Genomic DNA, 12,411 nt, shown 5'->3' with positions numbered 1-12,411 from the left:
GGATGCATCCGTTCCAATGGAACCATCTTACGTGAGTCTGTCCGATCTGGTCCAAATCCAGGCATCCGCATGAGGTGATCTGACGTGGAATGCTCTATCTGACGCCAACTCGCAGTGCAAGGACAGCTCAAGTGGCCACAAGACTGGTCACACCTTGACAAGAAGCCAGAGGTCGGCAGATTTCTCTACCATAGCTCCACAAGACGAGTGCGATTTGTCTCTGGCTGCGATGTCCATTGTAAGTGCGGGTGTCCGTGGTGCAAATTCAATTGCTGCGCGCGGCTGAAACTCCTTGTCTGGCAGAGCGGAGCAGAAACTCCAAATGACGTCTGGCAGGACAAACTCACGCGCAAATGCGACCTGATCGGACGTGACAACATCCAATTGCGCACCAAGGTACAGAACGCCGAACAGAAAGTACTGCAAGCGAATACCAAAAGGGTTCCAGACAAAACGCGGTTTCAAAAGGTCAGCGATGAGCTCACGCGCAAGAACGATCTGGTGAAGAAACTCGAGGCTGAGCACAAGGAGAAGAAGGCCGAACTTGAGAAAGAGGTCAAGCTTCTGCGGGAGGAGCTGCGAGGAACCTTGGATAAAGCAAACGAGGGCAAGACGATTGCCTACCTCGTTCAGGCGGATAACGAGCGCGCCTGGAGGATGTTTGAAGCGGCGAAGGCTCAGCTTGTTGCAATAGACGAGGAGCACCAACGCCTTCGCAACAAGCTGGAGAATCTGCAGGGCTTGACAGCTTGCGAGAAGCTGTCAGGCTTGGTGGGCGAGGTCGGCACCATGGAGGAGACATCGCGGCGACTCGTGCTCGCCAAGTGGCTTTGATGCTCACAAGGCTTGACAGCTTGCAAGAAGATGTCAGGCTTGGTGGGCGAGGTGACATTGCGGCAACTTGTGCTCACCAAGTGGCTTTGACGCTCACGAGGCTTGACAGCTCGCGAGAAGATGTCGGGCTCAGCAGGTGAGGTCGGCACAATGGAGGAGACCTGGCGGCAGCTCGTGATTGCTGACTGAGTGTCAGGCTCGCGGCGACTGACGTCTCGCAACAAGGATATGGCCAGCTTGTTGGCTAGAGTTGGCTAGAGTTGGCACAGAGGAGACATTGCGGCCACTCGTGCTCGCCAAGTGGCTTTGACGCTCACAAGGCTTGACAGCTTGCAAGAAGATGCTGGGCTCAGCAGGTGAGGTCAGCACAATGGAGGAGACGTTGCGGCAACTTGTCTTTGCTGACTGAGTATGAGGCTTGCAACAACTGATGTCTTGCGACAAGGATATGGCCGGCTTGTTGGCTAGAGTCAGCCCCGCAGAGAAGACATCGTGGCGGCCGGCTTGGTCGATATCGTAGGCTCCGCAGAGGAGACATCGCGATCCTTCTTCTTGCGCAGACCTCGAACTTTGGACCTCAGTGCCGCACGTGCATCAGCCATAAAGAGGTTGCTGCTCGCCTGAGCTGCAGCATTGGAAGCAGCGAAAGCACTGGTGAAGTTGACTTTGGGAGCTTTCACAAAGCCGTCTGCGCTGGATTTGGCGCTCGATGAGAGTGCTGCTAACGGAGTGAACTCGAATTGGCCGGCGAGATCGTTGAATCTACGTTCGATGGCAAGTAGTCGATCCCAGATTCGCTGATAAATGGAGGCCCTCATGTAGGTGTCTTCTGCGGCCGCTGCATCTCGCATGCTGTTAGAGATCATGTTCGAACGACCGTAAAGCGCCTTGAAGCACGCCGGCTCGTCTAGTCTCTGGGCAGGCCGACTTTGGCAGCGATGTTGACTACGACCGGCAATGATGTGTGTACCCAAGTTAAGCTAAATGAGTGCAAGGCGGCCATACGAGATCTGCAATCAAGTTGCTGTTGACACGATGCTGTGGGAAAGGTTCTCGAGGCAACGAGCTGTGAACGGCAAAAGCGAGCTGCTTGTGAGCAGAATGGGGAAGGTAGGCTGCCTAGTTTCGAAGCGGAGAGGTCAGAAGATCATTCACTGCGTGCTACGAACTGATGACGATGAAGGTCGGGAGGAGAACGAGAGCGGGCGTGTCGGACAAGCTTTGACTTTGCCGCACACGAGCGCGAAAGCTAAGTTCTTGCTGATCGGTGTTTGTTCGCTGAAGTGGGCTTCGAGATAGGGGCTCGCGGCTGTCGAACGCGCAGATTGCCATGCATGCTAGCAATTTTGAGGAGGCCCTTTCGCTGCATCAAGAGGCAGACGTTGGTGAAGCTGACCTGCATAGCGGGCGAGTGAAGTCCAACGTCGTTGCCGGGGAGAGATTTTCCATTTAGTCTACGCTGGGAGGCCCAGCGCGCTCGAGCCCGCGTACCGACAAGGCTCTAGCAGCAAACTTGACCGTACGACGAGCCAGCCTGCTCGTCCTCAATTCCAGAAACGATCGCTTGGCGTGCCTGTCATCCCCTGAATTTAGCTGATCGAGAGGATGCTGTTGATGCGAGAGCGAGCGTTGTGATGCAAGACGTGTGACGCGCGCGCAAGTCCCGCACATTCGCTGGCTAGCGGCTTCGTTCCTGGCCGTTAGCAGTCTGCAGCTGTCACAAGCACGCAGTCTGTGTCAGTCTGTGCGCATCTCGGTCGGTGTAGCTTGCGGTAGGTAATGCAGATCTTCGTTGACGCTGGCCTGCAGGCTCTTAGTCCAGATACGCTGGCGAGTGAAGATGCAAGTTCAGCGCATATATGCAGTAGTGCCACAACGCAGACAACGCAGGCAGTCGCCGGGAACCTAGTCGCGACGCGGTTAGAGGGTCAAGTCGCACCTCAACGAGATGCTGCTGGGGCTTCTGCGCAACAGGATGAGAAAAGGCCGGAAGTCGGGTCATGACTGTCAGTGAGTATACACGGCGATGGACTCCATGACCATCGCAAGTCGCCGAGCCCGAAAGGCAGTCTTGAATGACCGCGAAGTGAGAGCCATGCAGCACGTGCGCTTTTGATTATACCCGGTGAGTCAAAGCGCGACATACAAATTTGTATCAAGAATCCTTGGATGGCCGATGGCACTCTTGACTTCAACTCTAATCCAGAATTTGAATTCCAATGCAAAGCAAATCGGGTTTGATTTTTGGTGAGATCACCAAAGCGACACCGCGGTCAGCTCCGTCAAGAGCGTCACGCCGCGCGGACTCAATCAAAATGACTTCTATTCGAGATTATCACATTTTTTGATTCAAGATTTTTGTTTCAAGGTTTTAGCTATTCGAAACGTGAAATCTTAGGATTTCAATTTGAATCAAAGGTGTGAGATACAAATTTCAATCCTGAGTGAGCGCGCTTCGAGCACCGTGCATGCCAAGCGCCCATGCGCAGTGTTTGACAATTTTAATTTACTCAATCTCGAATTTGAATTCAATGCCAGGGATTCAATGGCTAGAATTCGAGTCAAGTCGAGTAGTTATTTCAACTGATTTCACATTACGCATCTCAACTCTAAGCCGAGTTCTATCGGCCGGCATCAAGAATCAAGAATGTGTATATATGTACCGCTTGCTGACCCCAAAGCGTGCGGTCGACCTTGAATGCTCTAGAAGACCTGAGCAGTGCACGCATGATGTTGTCCGCCCGACGAGCTTCACTTGTAGCTCGGTGTCCTCCAACTCTCATCAGCCTCGCGTGCGTACTACCCGCAGACTTCGCAAAGCGATGTTCGTAACACGAACGACTCAGACGTATGAGGCTTTCTTGTACTCAGCAAAAGCCTTCGCGCGCACCAGCAGTGCCGAGCTACCACACGTGAAGCTTAGTAAAGTTTCTACAGACACCAACAAGCATGCTACAAGGTGCAAAAAACGCTCACAGAGCTAGCGACAGACGCTCCTGACTAGGCCCCGGAGCAGGGTTGGACGCTAGCTCGGCAAGGAATCAGCAGAAGATGGAACGTGTCGCCTTGCCTCCTTGGTCCGCCACTTGTGTGAAATACTCAATACTTGAATCTACAACTCTGTCAGCTTCGCCACTCTTGTAATAGCCACCGCTATGCTCGTCTCATCACCAGCAGTGTCTTTCGAGCGTTGGCAGCAGGTCGATGACAAGCATGGTCCTGAGCGACGATAATTCCGTCATCATCGGCGCTTGCCGATTCAATTTGGCCGCCCCGGCGCCCCGTCGGCAAGACCCATTCCTTTCTGAAGCCCGGGGCGGACCATTTTGCAGCTTTCTAGCTGTGCTGTTTCCTGATCAGGCATGCAACACGCCCTGGATATGAGGGACACTCCACCAGAGCAGATGATACGTCAGGTATACGCGACTCGCCTTGATCAAAGGCTGCCGGCATACTTGCCCTCCCTTCTTATTCCCAGATGTGCGGAGCATGCACGCGAATTTCTACGCTCACGACACAATATCGAGGAGAATAGTAGTCATAGAAGTGGATAGTGCATTGGGGCGTGGCTACTAGTAGCCTCAAAGAGCGTCTGTAACAGGTAATCGGCAATGAGTGCATGGAGGGTCGGGCAGCAGGAAATCTTCGATAGACGGAAGATCGGATGGCTGGTGGGCTGAGAGCAAGACAGAACCATCTGCACGCGAAGCATCAACGAAAGAGAACGCAGCGGTCAAGGTGGCCTTTGAAGTCATGTGGTGTAGACATAGATAGTGAGCGTTCTGAGAATGCGGCCGGAAGAAGATAGGGCAGGGTGGTCGGACAAAACGCTGGAGCCCTCACGCCTATGCATCGATGCGACTGTTGCGACGTCCGTCGCCCCCAAGATGGGCATTGTGCTTGTCGTTGGGAGCCGGATAGCTGTCGATCAGCCCACGCAGACCGTGATAGACGGCGGAGTATTGGGCACGGCTGGGGCTCAGCTCGTGCTCCAACTCAATGTTCCTCTCATTCGACTTGCTGGAATTGCGGGCGTCCACCCGCTTGGCTCTGCGCAGCTTCTTAGTGAAGCAAGACTTCTGGGACTCAAGTTTGTTGCGCATACGTTCCAGCTCCTGCTCCTTGGCGTTCAATGCGGACTCAGCGACGAGGGCACGTCCGTGCTGGAAAGCCGCTTTTCCTTGAAAATGCAGTATTGGGCACGGCTGGCGCTCAGCTCGTGCTCCAACTCGATGTTCCTCTCATTCGACTTGCTGGAATTGCGGGCGTCCACCTGCTCGGCTCTGCGCAGCTTCTTAGTGAAGCAAGATTTCTGGGACTCAAGCTCGTTGCGCATACATTCCAGCTGGTGCTCCTTGGCGTCTAATGCAGACTCGGCAACGAGGGCACGTCTGTGTTGGAAAGCCGCTTCTTCTTGAAAATGCGCAGCTTTTGCCTCCGCATCTGCCGTCGACTGGGTCGCCAGGGCAAAATCAGTTGACATCTGTTTAAATTCCTTAGCCCAACTTTTGTTCTGCGCTGTGAGGCGATGGTTTTCCCCCCGTCAAGCTGGCAATGAGACGATCGTCGGTCTGGAGTCATGCTTCCTTAGCGCCTTTAGCAATGCCGCCCTTTTCTGCGCTGGACTCCATCGCGAGTGCTGAGCAATGCTCTTGTGTTCTGCGCTGGAGTTCACTGCAAGCGATGAGCATGGACAGGATGGCTTTCTTAGGGCCCTCAGCAATGCTATCCTCTTCTGCAATGGAGTCATGCTTCCTTAGCGCCTTTGCTGATGCCGCCCTTTTCTGCGCTGGACTCCATTGCGAGTGCTGAGCATGATCAGGATGGGCAGAAAGAAGGGCATGGCAGCGTCAGCAACGAAGCAGGGGCAAGTCCAGCGCGCGCATTGCGTATGGACGATGATGGGGAAAGTAGCAATTGGGGGTAGATTGGGCGCACGCAATGCGTGTTGACAATGATGGGCAAAGTAGCAATTGGGGGTAGATTGGGCGCGCGCAATACGTGTTGACGATGATCTCCGTCCCGTCGAGGCCCACTATAGTCAACGTATACAATTGACGAGAGTGGCCCGAATCGAAGATGTGTTGCGATTACTCGAGCATAGAGTGGCGAGCGCTGCGTGCGGAAGATGATGGGCAAAGCTGGAGGTAGGGGCAAGTCCAGCGCGCGCATTGCGTATGGACGATGATGGGGAAAGTAGCAATTGGGGGTAGATCGGGCGCACGCAATGCGTGTTGACGATGATGGGGAAAGTAGCAATTGGGGGTAGATCAGGCGCGCGCAATACATGTTGACGATGATGGGCAAAGTATCAAGTGAAATTTGGCCGTAGCATAGGCGACCTGTGCCGACAGCCTTCAAGACTTGGATCTATCAAAGCGATGTTGCTGGAGAGCGACCAGGAGCGGGCAATAGGGGGCCGGTTTCAGAAGGTAGGAATAGACGATGGCTGCGTGTGCTCCAGCAAGTGATATCGAGCATATGAGGTGAGGTGCTTGGGTGCGAAAGAGGGGAGCGCATGAAAGAAGACAGAACGGCGATCTGGCAGATGAGGTGTAGCGTGTTGACGCCGCCTACGGCCTAAAGAGCTGGACATTCTAGTCGTGATCAGCGTAGAGACGTCCAGCCTTCTCTCCCTCGCCGTTGACCATGTCGTCCAAGCAGAATTGGTAGACCTAGCGAAGAACAGAGTTTCTGCTTGCTTGTATGTGACGCAGGACCGATCTTCCATCTTCTAAGCCGGTCCTTCTAAGCCGGTCAAAAGAAGGAAGAACTGGCATCTTCGTCGCGGATCCTTGCATTGCTATAGATCATCCTACACTTCTCTTGCAATCCGCAAAGAATCTGGTGCAACCAAGGCTCCAATTGGTGACCATGGCTGATCTCAGTCCACGGCCCTCCAAATTCCTGAATGGACGCACGGTCTTTGTCCTTCAGATGGACCATTTCCAGTAGACTGACAATGGTAAGGTCGCTTACAGCTAGACTGACGATGGTAAGGTTGCTTGCATCACTGGTGTTCAACTCGCAAAAGCCGAGGTTACAAGTCGAGTCCGGGTCGCATGCAGCTTGCTGGGCTCTGGGAGGAGGAGAAGCCGTGACATGGCTAGAGATGCGGAACACTTGTCCAAGCTCATTGTCGCACAACTTTGAATGAGCATTGAAAGGCATTGTAGCTGTGGCGCAGGTGCAATACGATCCGTCATCGTAGAACTGTTTGAGAGCTTGTCAGGATTCAGCCGAGAATTCTCCGACCAATTGTCACTTTCCCACTTCAATCAGGACTCCCAGTGGTTCGAGGCGCGCGACCACGCTTTGGCACACCGAAAACTTGTGATGAGATTGGTACCGAGTAGGGATTGGCCCCTGTGGCTTTGTGGGGTGCTGGCGCCGCTTCCTGAGAAAAGGTGCGGGGACGCGAGCGACTTGTTGACTGATCGTCGAGCTGTGCATTGGGAGGAACGGCAGCGTCAGGGACTGAAAGAAGCTACTCGAGGCTAGACGAGCTGTTCTGGGGCTTTGGAGTCCAGAACGCCAATGGCATGCGTAGAGTGCAGCAAGAAACCCACCGCGATCTTCTCCTCAGGATAATAATGGCGGCCACCTTGACGGACATCAGAGCGCTCTGGTGATTGACGCCTTCTTGACGCCTTCTCATGTTGTATGTTATCATCGTGTAACAATTCTGACAGCCAATCGAAGGGGATGGCAGCACCAGAGCTGGAAAATGTGCATGGAGGCGTGCCTAACGCTAGCATCATAGAAGGTCTGTGACAGCTAATGATGTGACGTTCTCCTTTAGCGTTGAGCTTGGCCTCATCAGCTTTAGCAGTGAATGACCATTTGTTTGGTGCCTAGGCAGCTCCTTGCGGCATTTTTTTTTTTAGTCACAAAGACCTGAGAAAGATTGCAACCGAATATTAGCAGCATAGTGCTTTTGATCTCTATGACGTTACAAGGATGAAGTGACTGTAGCATTTCAGAATGGAGTTAGACACAGACATTTGCTCATCGACTTGCGAGTGATCAACTATGCTGTCGAACTCGTATAGTGGATAGATGCCTGGAAACATAAGCCCTGCGAGTTTGTTGAGAAGACATGCACACCACATTTGACCAGGAACAAATTTGGTGGGTAGACATGCACAGAACCACATTTGACCAGGGCGAGGCATCCCAGTCGGGACATGACCATCTGGAAGCAAAAAGCATGCGCATAGCGAGACGCGTCAAAGGCCAAAATGCCCGAACCTTGGCTTCCTGATTTGATCACTTGAATCGCCTCGAGCCGTTCGGCTGACACCACGCTTTTTACGACCTTTCTCGGACACCACGGTCTTCAACTACTTCACCCGAGAGGAGGTGTCAAGGAAGGAACCAATTTCAGCCATCCCTTCTTCGCTCCCGATGCACGATTGGAGTGCTTATTGGGTATGATGGTTTCTCATATTTCTTAAGCCGGCCTTTGCTGCTCACATTCTGCGTAAAATCTTCAAAGCGCCTCATTCATCGCATCAAGACTTGATAAAGCAAAAAATGCGCGCTAAGACAAAATTGCAAGGTTTGCAAATGTCATCGACTTCTTCTGAGTCGTCGGTTTCTCTGCGTCGAATCCGCGGTGGAGCATTCTCCGGCGAGGCAAAAATCCAACAGTCACATATAGCAACGCGGCTGTACGTGAGGGTGTGGGTCCTTCGACCTGCTTCGAGCATCTTTCAAACGCGCTTACACGTGCTGTTCGATCTGACCGGAGAAGCTTGCGCTGATCAAGAAATTTACTGCTTACGAAGCTGTCACAAAAGCCAAATCGATAATCAAAGCGCACATCATGCATGTCGTCTGATAGAATGTGGTCTTTTTTCTCTTTCTTCAAAATCTTGCCTGAGGCCGCAGGCATACCCCTAAAAGCTTGGTGGTTCTGGTGACTAGCAGTCGGTCGCCCTGTCGGCTCTTCGTCCGGAAGAGTCGTAGGCAAAACGCCGTGATGATGTGTTCAAAGCAACAGCAGATTATTGATTGTCATATACTTCAATGCGAGCGAGGCACCAATTTTTCTTGGCGCGCGAGGCGATGCGCAGATACATTTGGCAGCCAACTTATCAGACGCGTCTCTTTGCCACAAGTGGTGAAAAACGCGTCATCCAAAATATGCTCGATGTCAGAGCTTCACGTAGCGGGCAAGGTGGACACCTGGACAAGCTTGCATCATAGACTCTCGTTGGGTACGGTGACCATGATCTTGCTGAAAATCGGTGCGGAGCGGAAGCTCGTCTCATCCACAGGAGAAGACAACAATAAAACGATTTTGGCATTTTGGCAGCATTAGCAGCTCAAATAGAAGCGCTGCTTCTTTTCGGTCTTGCACCATTCTTTTGTCAAGATATACGGCTACCTGCTGCAAACCTTGAGTTTTTTGTTGTCATTTAATTTCATTAACAAGTGCAAGCACAGCTCGCATACCCTAAGTCCGAAAATTCCTGTAGGTTTCGCTCACAAAACATCTCCTTACTCTGCCTCCTTGCGTCAAGACAACTTTTCTCTTACATCATCCTACACGTACGGAGAAGGATGTCTCAGCACTGACTTTGTGTGTCATCCGCTACATGATAGGCGCGCATTATTACGTTTACCCTTCTCTGACGGCACCACACCAGTTTGACTAACGTCAAGCTCGCTTGATTAGTATCTGCGTGAGTGTGGGATTCGGGAAAACGTTGTTGACTGGGGGACTCGTTTCTTTGATCCCTCCGCTCTTTAGCTCAGCGCGCAAACGTTCTCTACAGCAGATTTGCGCCTAAGAGAACTCTTTTGGCCTATTTGATAACCTGTGAGTTGCGCCCAAATAACTTCGCATCTTGCTCTTCTTCCAAGCTGCCACAGTGGAAGCGTTAGTCAAGCCTCTATTCCAACCTGAGGCTTGCTGCAGCGTGGTCTCAGGCCTCCTTTGGTGAGTGTGGGAACGTACCTGCCGAAAGTGTATTGTGACAGCACGTCTTGCTTTGGATGGTAAGAGACTTCTCACTTTTCCTCCCACCCTTGGAAAGGTCAGCAATGATTCTTGACGAGTTGATGAGTCGTGACTGACCTAGCTAGTGTGTTTCCTCGTTACGCATCTTTGTGTTTTGCGCGGACTCTGAGCCGTGTTTCGTTGATGTCTGATGTTGAGTTTGAGGCATCTGGACGCGTGATCCGATTCCTTTTTTTGCGCGAGAGAGCAGTGCCGCTGTTTTACGCCCAGACTTCTTGAGTGGCAATTCGGAGTAAGGTGGAAATTGAGTCGGACATATTGATGAGGCATGATCTTTTCACAGCGCTGCTCTTGGTGACCTCTTTATTCTGCTGCAACGTCCTGAGGAACAAACACTCCCTGGCCAGTGCGTAGAATCTGTAGACATCGATACTAGCGACACCACGTCCATACTCACGACTACAATACCAGCAATCGAACGTTCGGCTCTAGTCGCGCTCTTCCCTCTTGTAAGAGTACCTTATAAATTGCAAAAGAGCGATTGAATCGGCAACGTGAAGGATAGACTTCAAGAGTTGATCAAATGGAAAGCACAACACGCTGGAAGGACTTTCATGAACACCGATAAACTACCGGTGCCTGGTATATAAGTTGCGAGAGATGCTCAGCAAGTGCAGACAATCATCGTTGAGACAAATCAGACGACGAATGGGCTGGGAAGTAAGTAGCGGGCCGATACGTTTGTTGCGCCAGCAGTACTTGTGACGAGACGTCACCAGGGTCTGGGTCTTGATCGCCTGAATATGTGCTGCACTTGCACTCTCAGTCTCAACCCTCGGCTTTGGGACTTTTGTGTACGGCTACACTGATGACGATTGCAACCGGCGCTACGTTTGGTCTACAACATTTTTCGGTTCGGAATCGGCAGTCGCCATCCGGATCATTTGAAATGCTCACCATAAGAATGGAAAGAAAGCTCATCAGAGTGCAGCTCCAGAAGAAAGAAAATCAAGGGGACGCAATCATGCCCAAGAAGCCTCCCCTATTTGAAGCTGCTCTGGTTGCCTAGCGCTTGGGCTGAATCACGTACAACACATGAGCGGAGAAGGCCACCATTGCAAGACATAGACAATGCGCTCAAGATGCGCTAGGCGATTCACCTCGAGCAAGTCGACAGCGTTGGCAGCGTCAGTGCGGCGCTCAAGATCCTGGGTCTCACTCTTAGGCTGCTGTACGTGGGTGTTGTTGGAGTGGTCAGACGGCAGGGAATGACCCTCCGCAAGTCTTCATTAGAGGAACAGCGGACTATAAGCGCTCTTGACACCCCGCCCGCGAGTGTAAACTTGTGATGGAACTGAATACTCGAATTTGAACAATTGGGTAGACGGAGATGGAGATCAACGACTTGTTGACTAAGTACTGAGCTAATGTTGTTACAGGAGGCCAACCTGAGGTGAATCATATCTGACCAAGCGCCTAGGGAGGGAGCTTTTACAGCTTTTTGGTTTAGAACATCAGACGTGAAGGAGCTGTCCATCCAAGACTCCAAGCTACCAAATTGTCAAGCCAAAGAGGGAGGACAATCATCTCATTGAAGGGGACTACCCGTACATGATGACAGCTCACATGCTAGCAAGTAGCGATGTGGAAGGCCAACAAGCTGGCAATGATAGCAATCATCAAGCCAACAAGTACAGAAACAGTCTTGCAAATTGCGTTGACTGCGCTTGACACCTTTGAGCTTGATATAAAGCTCTTGGCTGTCAGCCTTCTGTATGTTTGGCAGCCTGTCTAGATCAAATGATGTCCCTGACGTCTCCTTTCCTCAGGACAATCTAGTACAGCCATGTCAAGCTGCTGCCGAGCCCTCCAATGTGACAATGGCAACTGCATACAAGGAGGCCTCAACCCAGGCGGAGGTCAGTCTTGCAGAGTTCAGCATGCAGACTATGGAGGTCCTGGAAGTGAGAGATGTAGAAAGTTACTGGCAAATTCAGTATTCAATGCCAGCATCTGAAGGGCTTGGACACCATCTCACAATATTCCCCATCGATGTCCCAAGCAAGTTGGCTCTCTTGCAGGTACTGGAGATTGGTGCAAAGGCTCTTTCCCTGCTGGGACTGCTGTCTCGAGATGTACAGGACTCACAGAAGCATATCTTGGACGCTTTGCTGCATTTGGTCATCTGAAGAAAACATGCTCAATTCCAATGCGCTATACTGCCACATTACAGCGCCCTGCGCAACCAGTTTCTGCTTGGATGGGTATTTCGGATGGGTATTGTGCGCATATCAACAGAGCCTGCTGGTGTCGATTGAGGGTCTGGGTTCTCCTCCAATCACCATCCACCTGCTCTGCTTGGCACAAGTGAGTACAGATACCTTGGCGCTCTTGCCACTTGTGATTGATCTGGATGGCTCACCTTGCAATTCAGCCCCACAGTCAAGCCCATGTAGCCGCTTCCCCCCTCCCAACAAAGTTGAAAAGAAGTGGAGCAGCTGAGCGCCACCTCAAAACCATTCATCATGGTAAGTGAACATTGCCTGATGGTCTTTGCACGCACTCATTTACCATTCTACAGTCCTACGCCCGCACGTGGGACATGTCGT

General features: G+C 51.9%; 2 protein-coding genes across 2 annotated transcripts; one reads left to right on the top strand and one right to left on the bottom strand.

The window, feature by feature from the left end:
- Window positions 1-16: 16 nt before the first annotated feature.
- On the top strand, window positions 17-834 carry IE81DRAFT_348836 (hypothetical protein; the record flags this gene model as incomplete). The annotated part of the gene is made up of 3 exons (XM_025516300.1): window positions 17-31; window positions 116-238; window positions 304-834. The coding sequence occupies 3 exons, from the start codon at window positions 17-19 to the stop codon at window positions 832-834; spliced, it is 669 nt and encodes a 222-aa protein (XP_025368048.1).
- A 3,845-nt stretch (window positions 835-4,679) lies between these two features.
- Window positions 4,680-5,317, bottom strand: IE81DRAFT_331312 (hypothetical protein; the record flags this gene model as incomplete). Its single annotated transcript, XM_025515239.1, has 2 exons — window positions 4,680-5,014; window positions 5,038-5,317. 2 exons carry the CDS (start codon window positions 5,315-5,317, stop codon window positions 4,680-4,682), a joined length of 615 nt encoding a protein of 204 aa, XP_025368047.1.
- Window positions 5,318-12,411: the final 7,094 nt, after the last annotated feature.

This window comes from Ceraceosorus guamensis, assembly GCF_003144195.1.
Source record: "Ceraceosorus guamensis strain MCA 4658 unplaced genomic scaffold IE81scaffold_54, whole genome shotgun sequence".
NCBI lineage: Eukaryota > Fungi > Basidiomycota > Exobasidiomycetes > Ceraceosorales > Ceraceosoraceae > Ceraceosorus > Ceraceosorus guamensis.
Note: the sequence above shows the minus strand (reverse complement) of the source record. Positions and strands in the feature narration are given on the sequence as shown.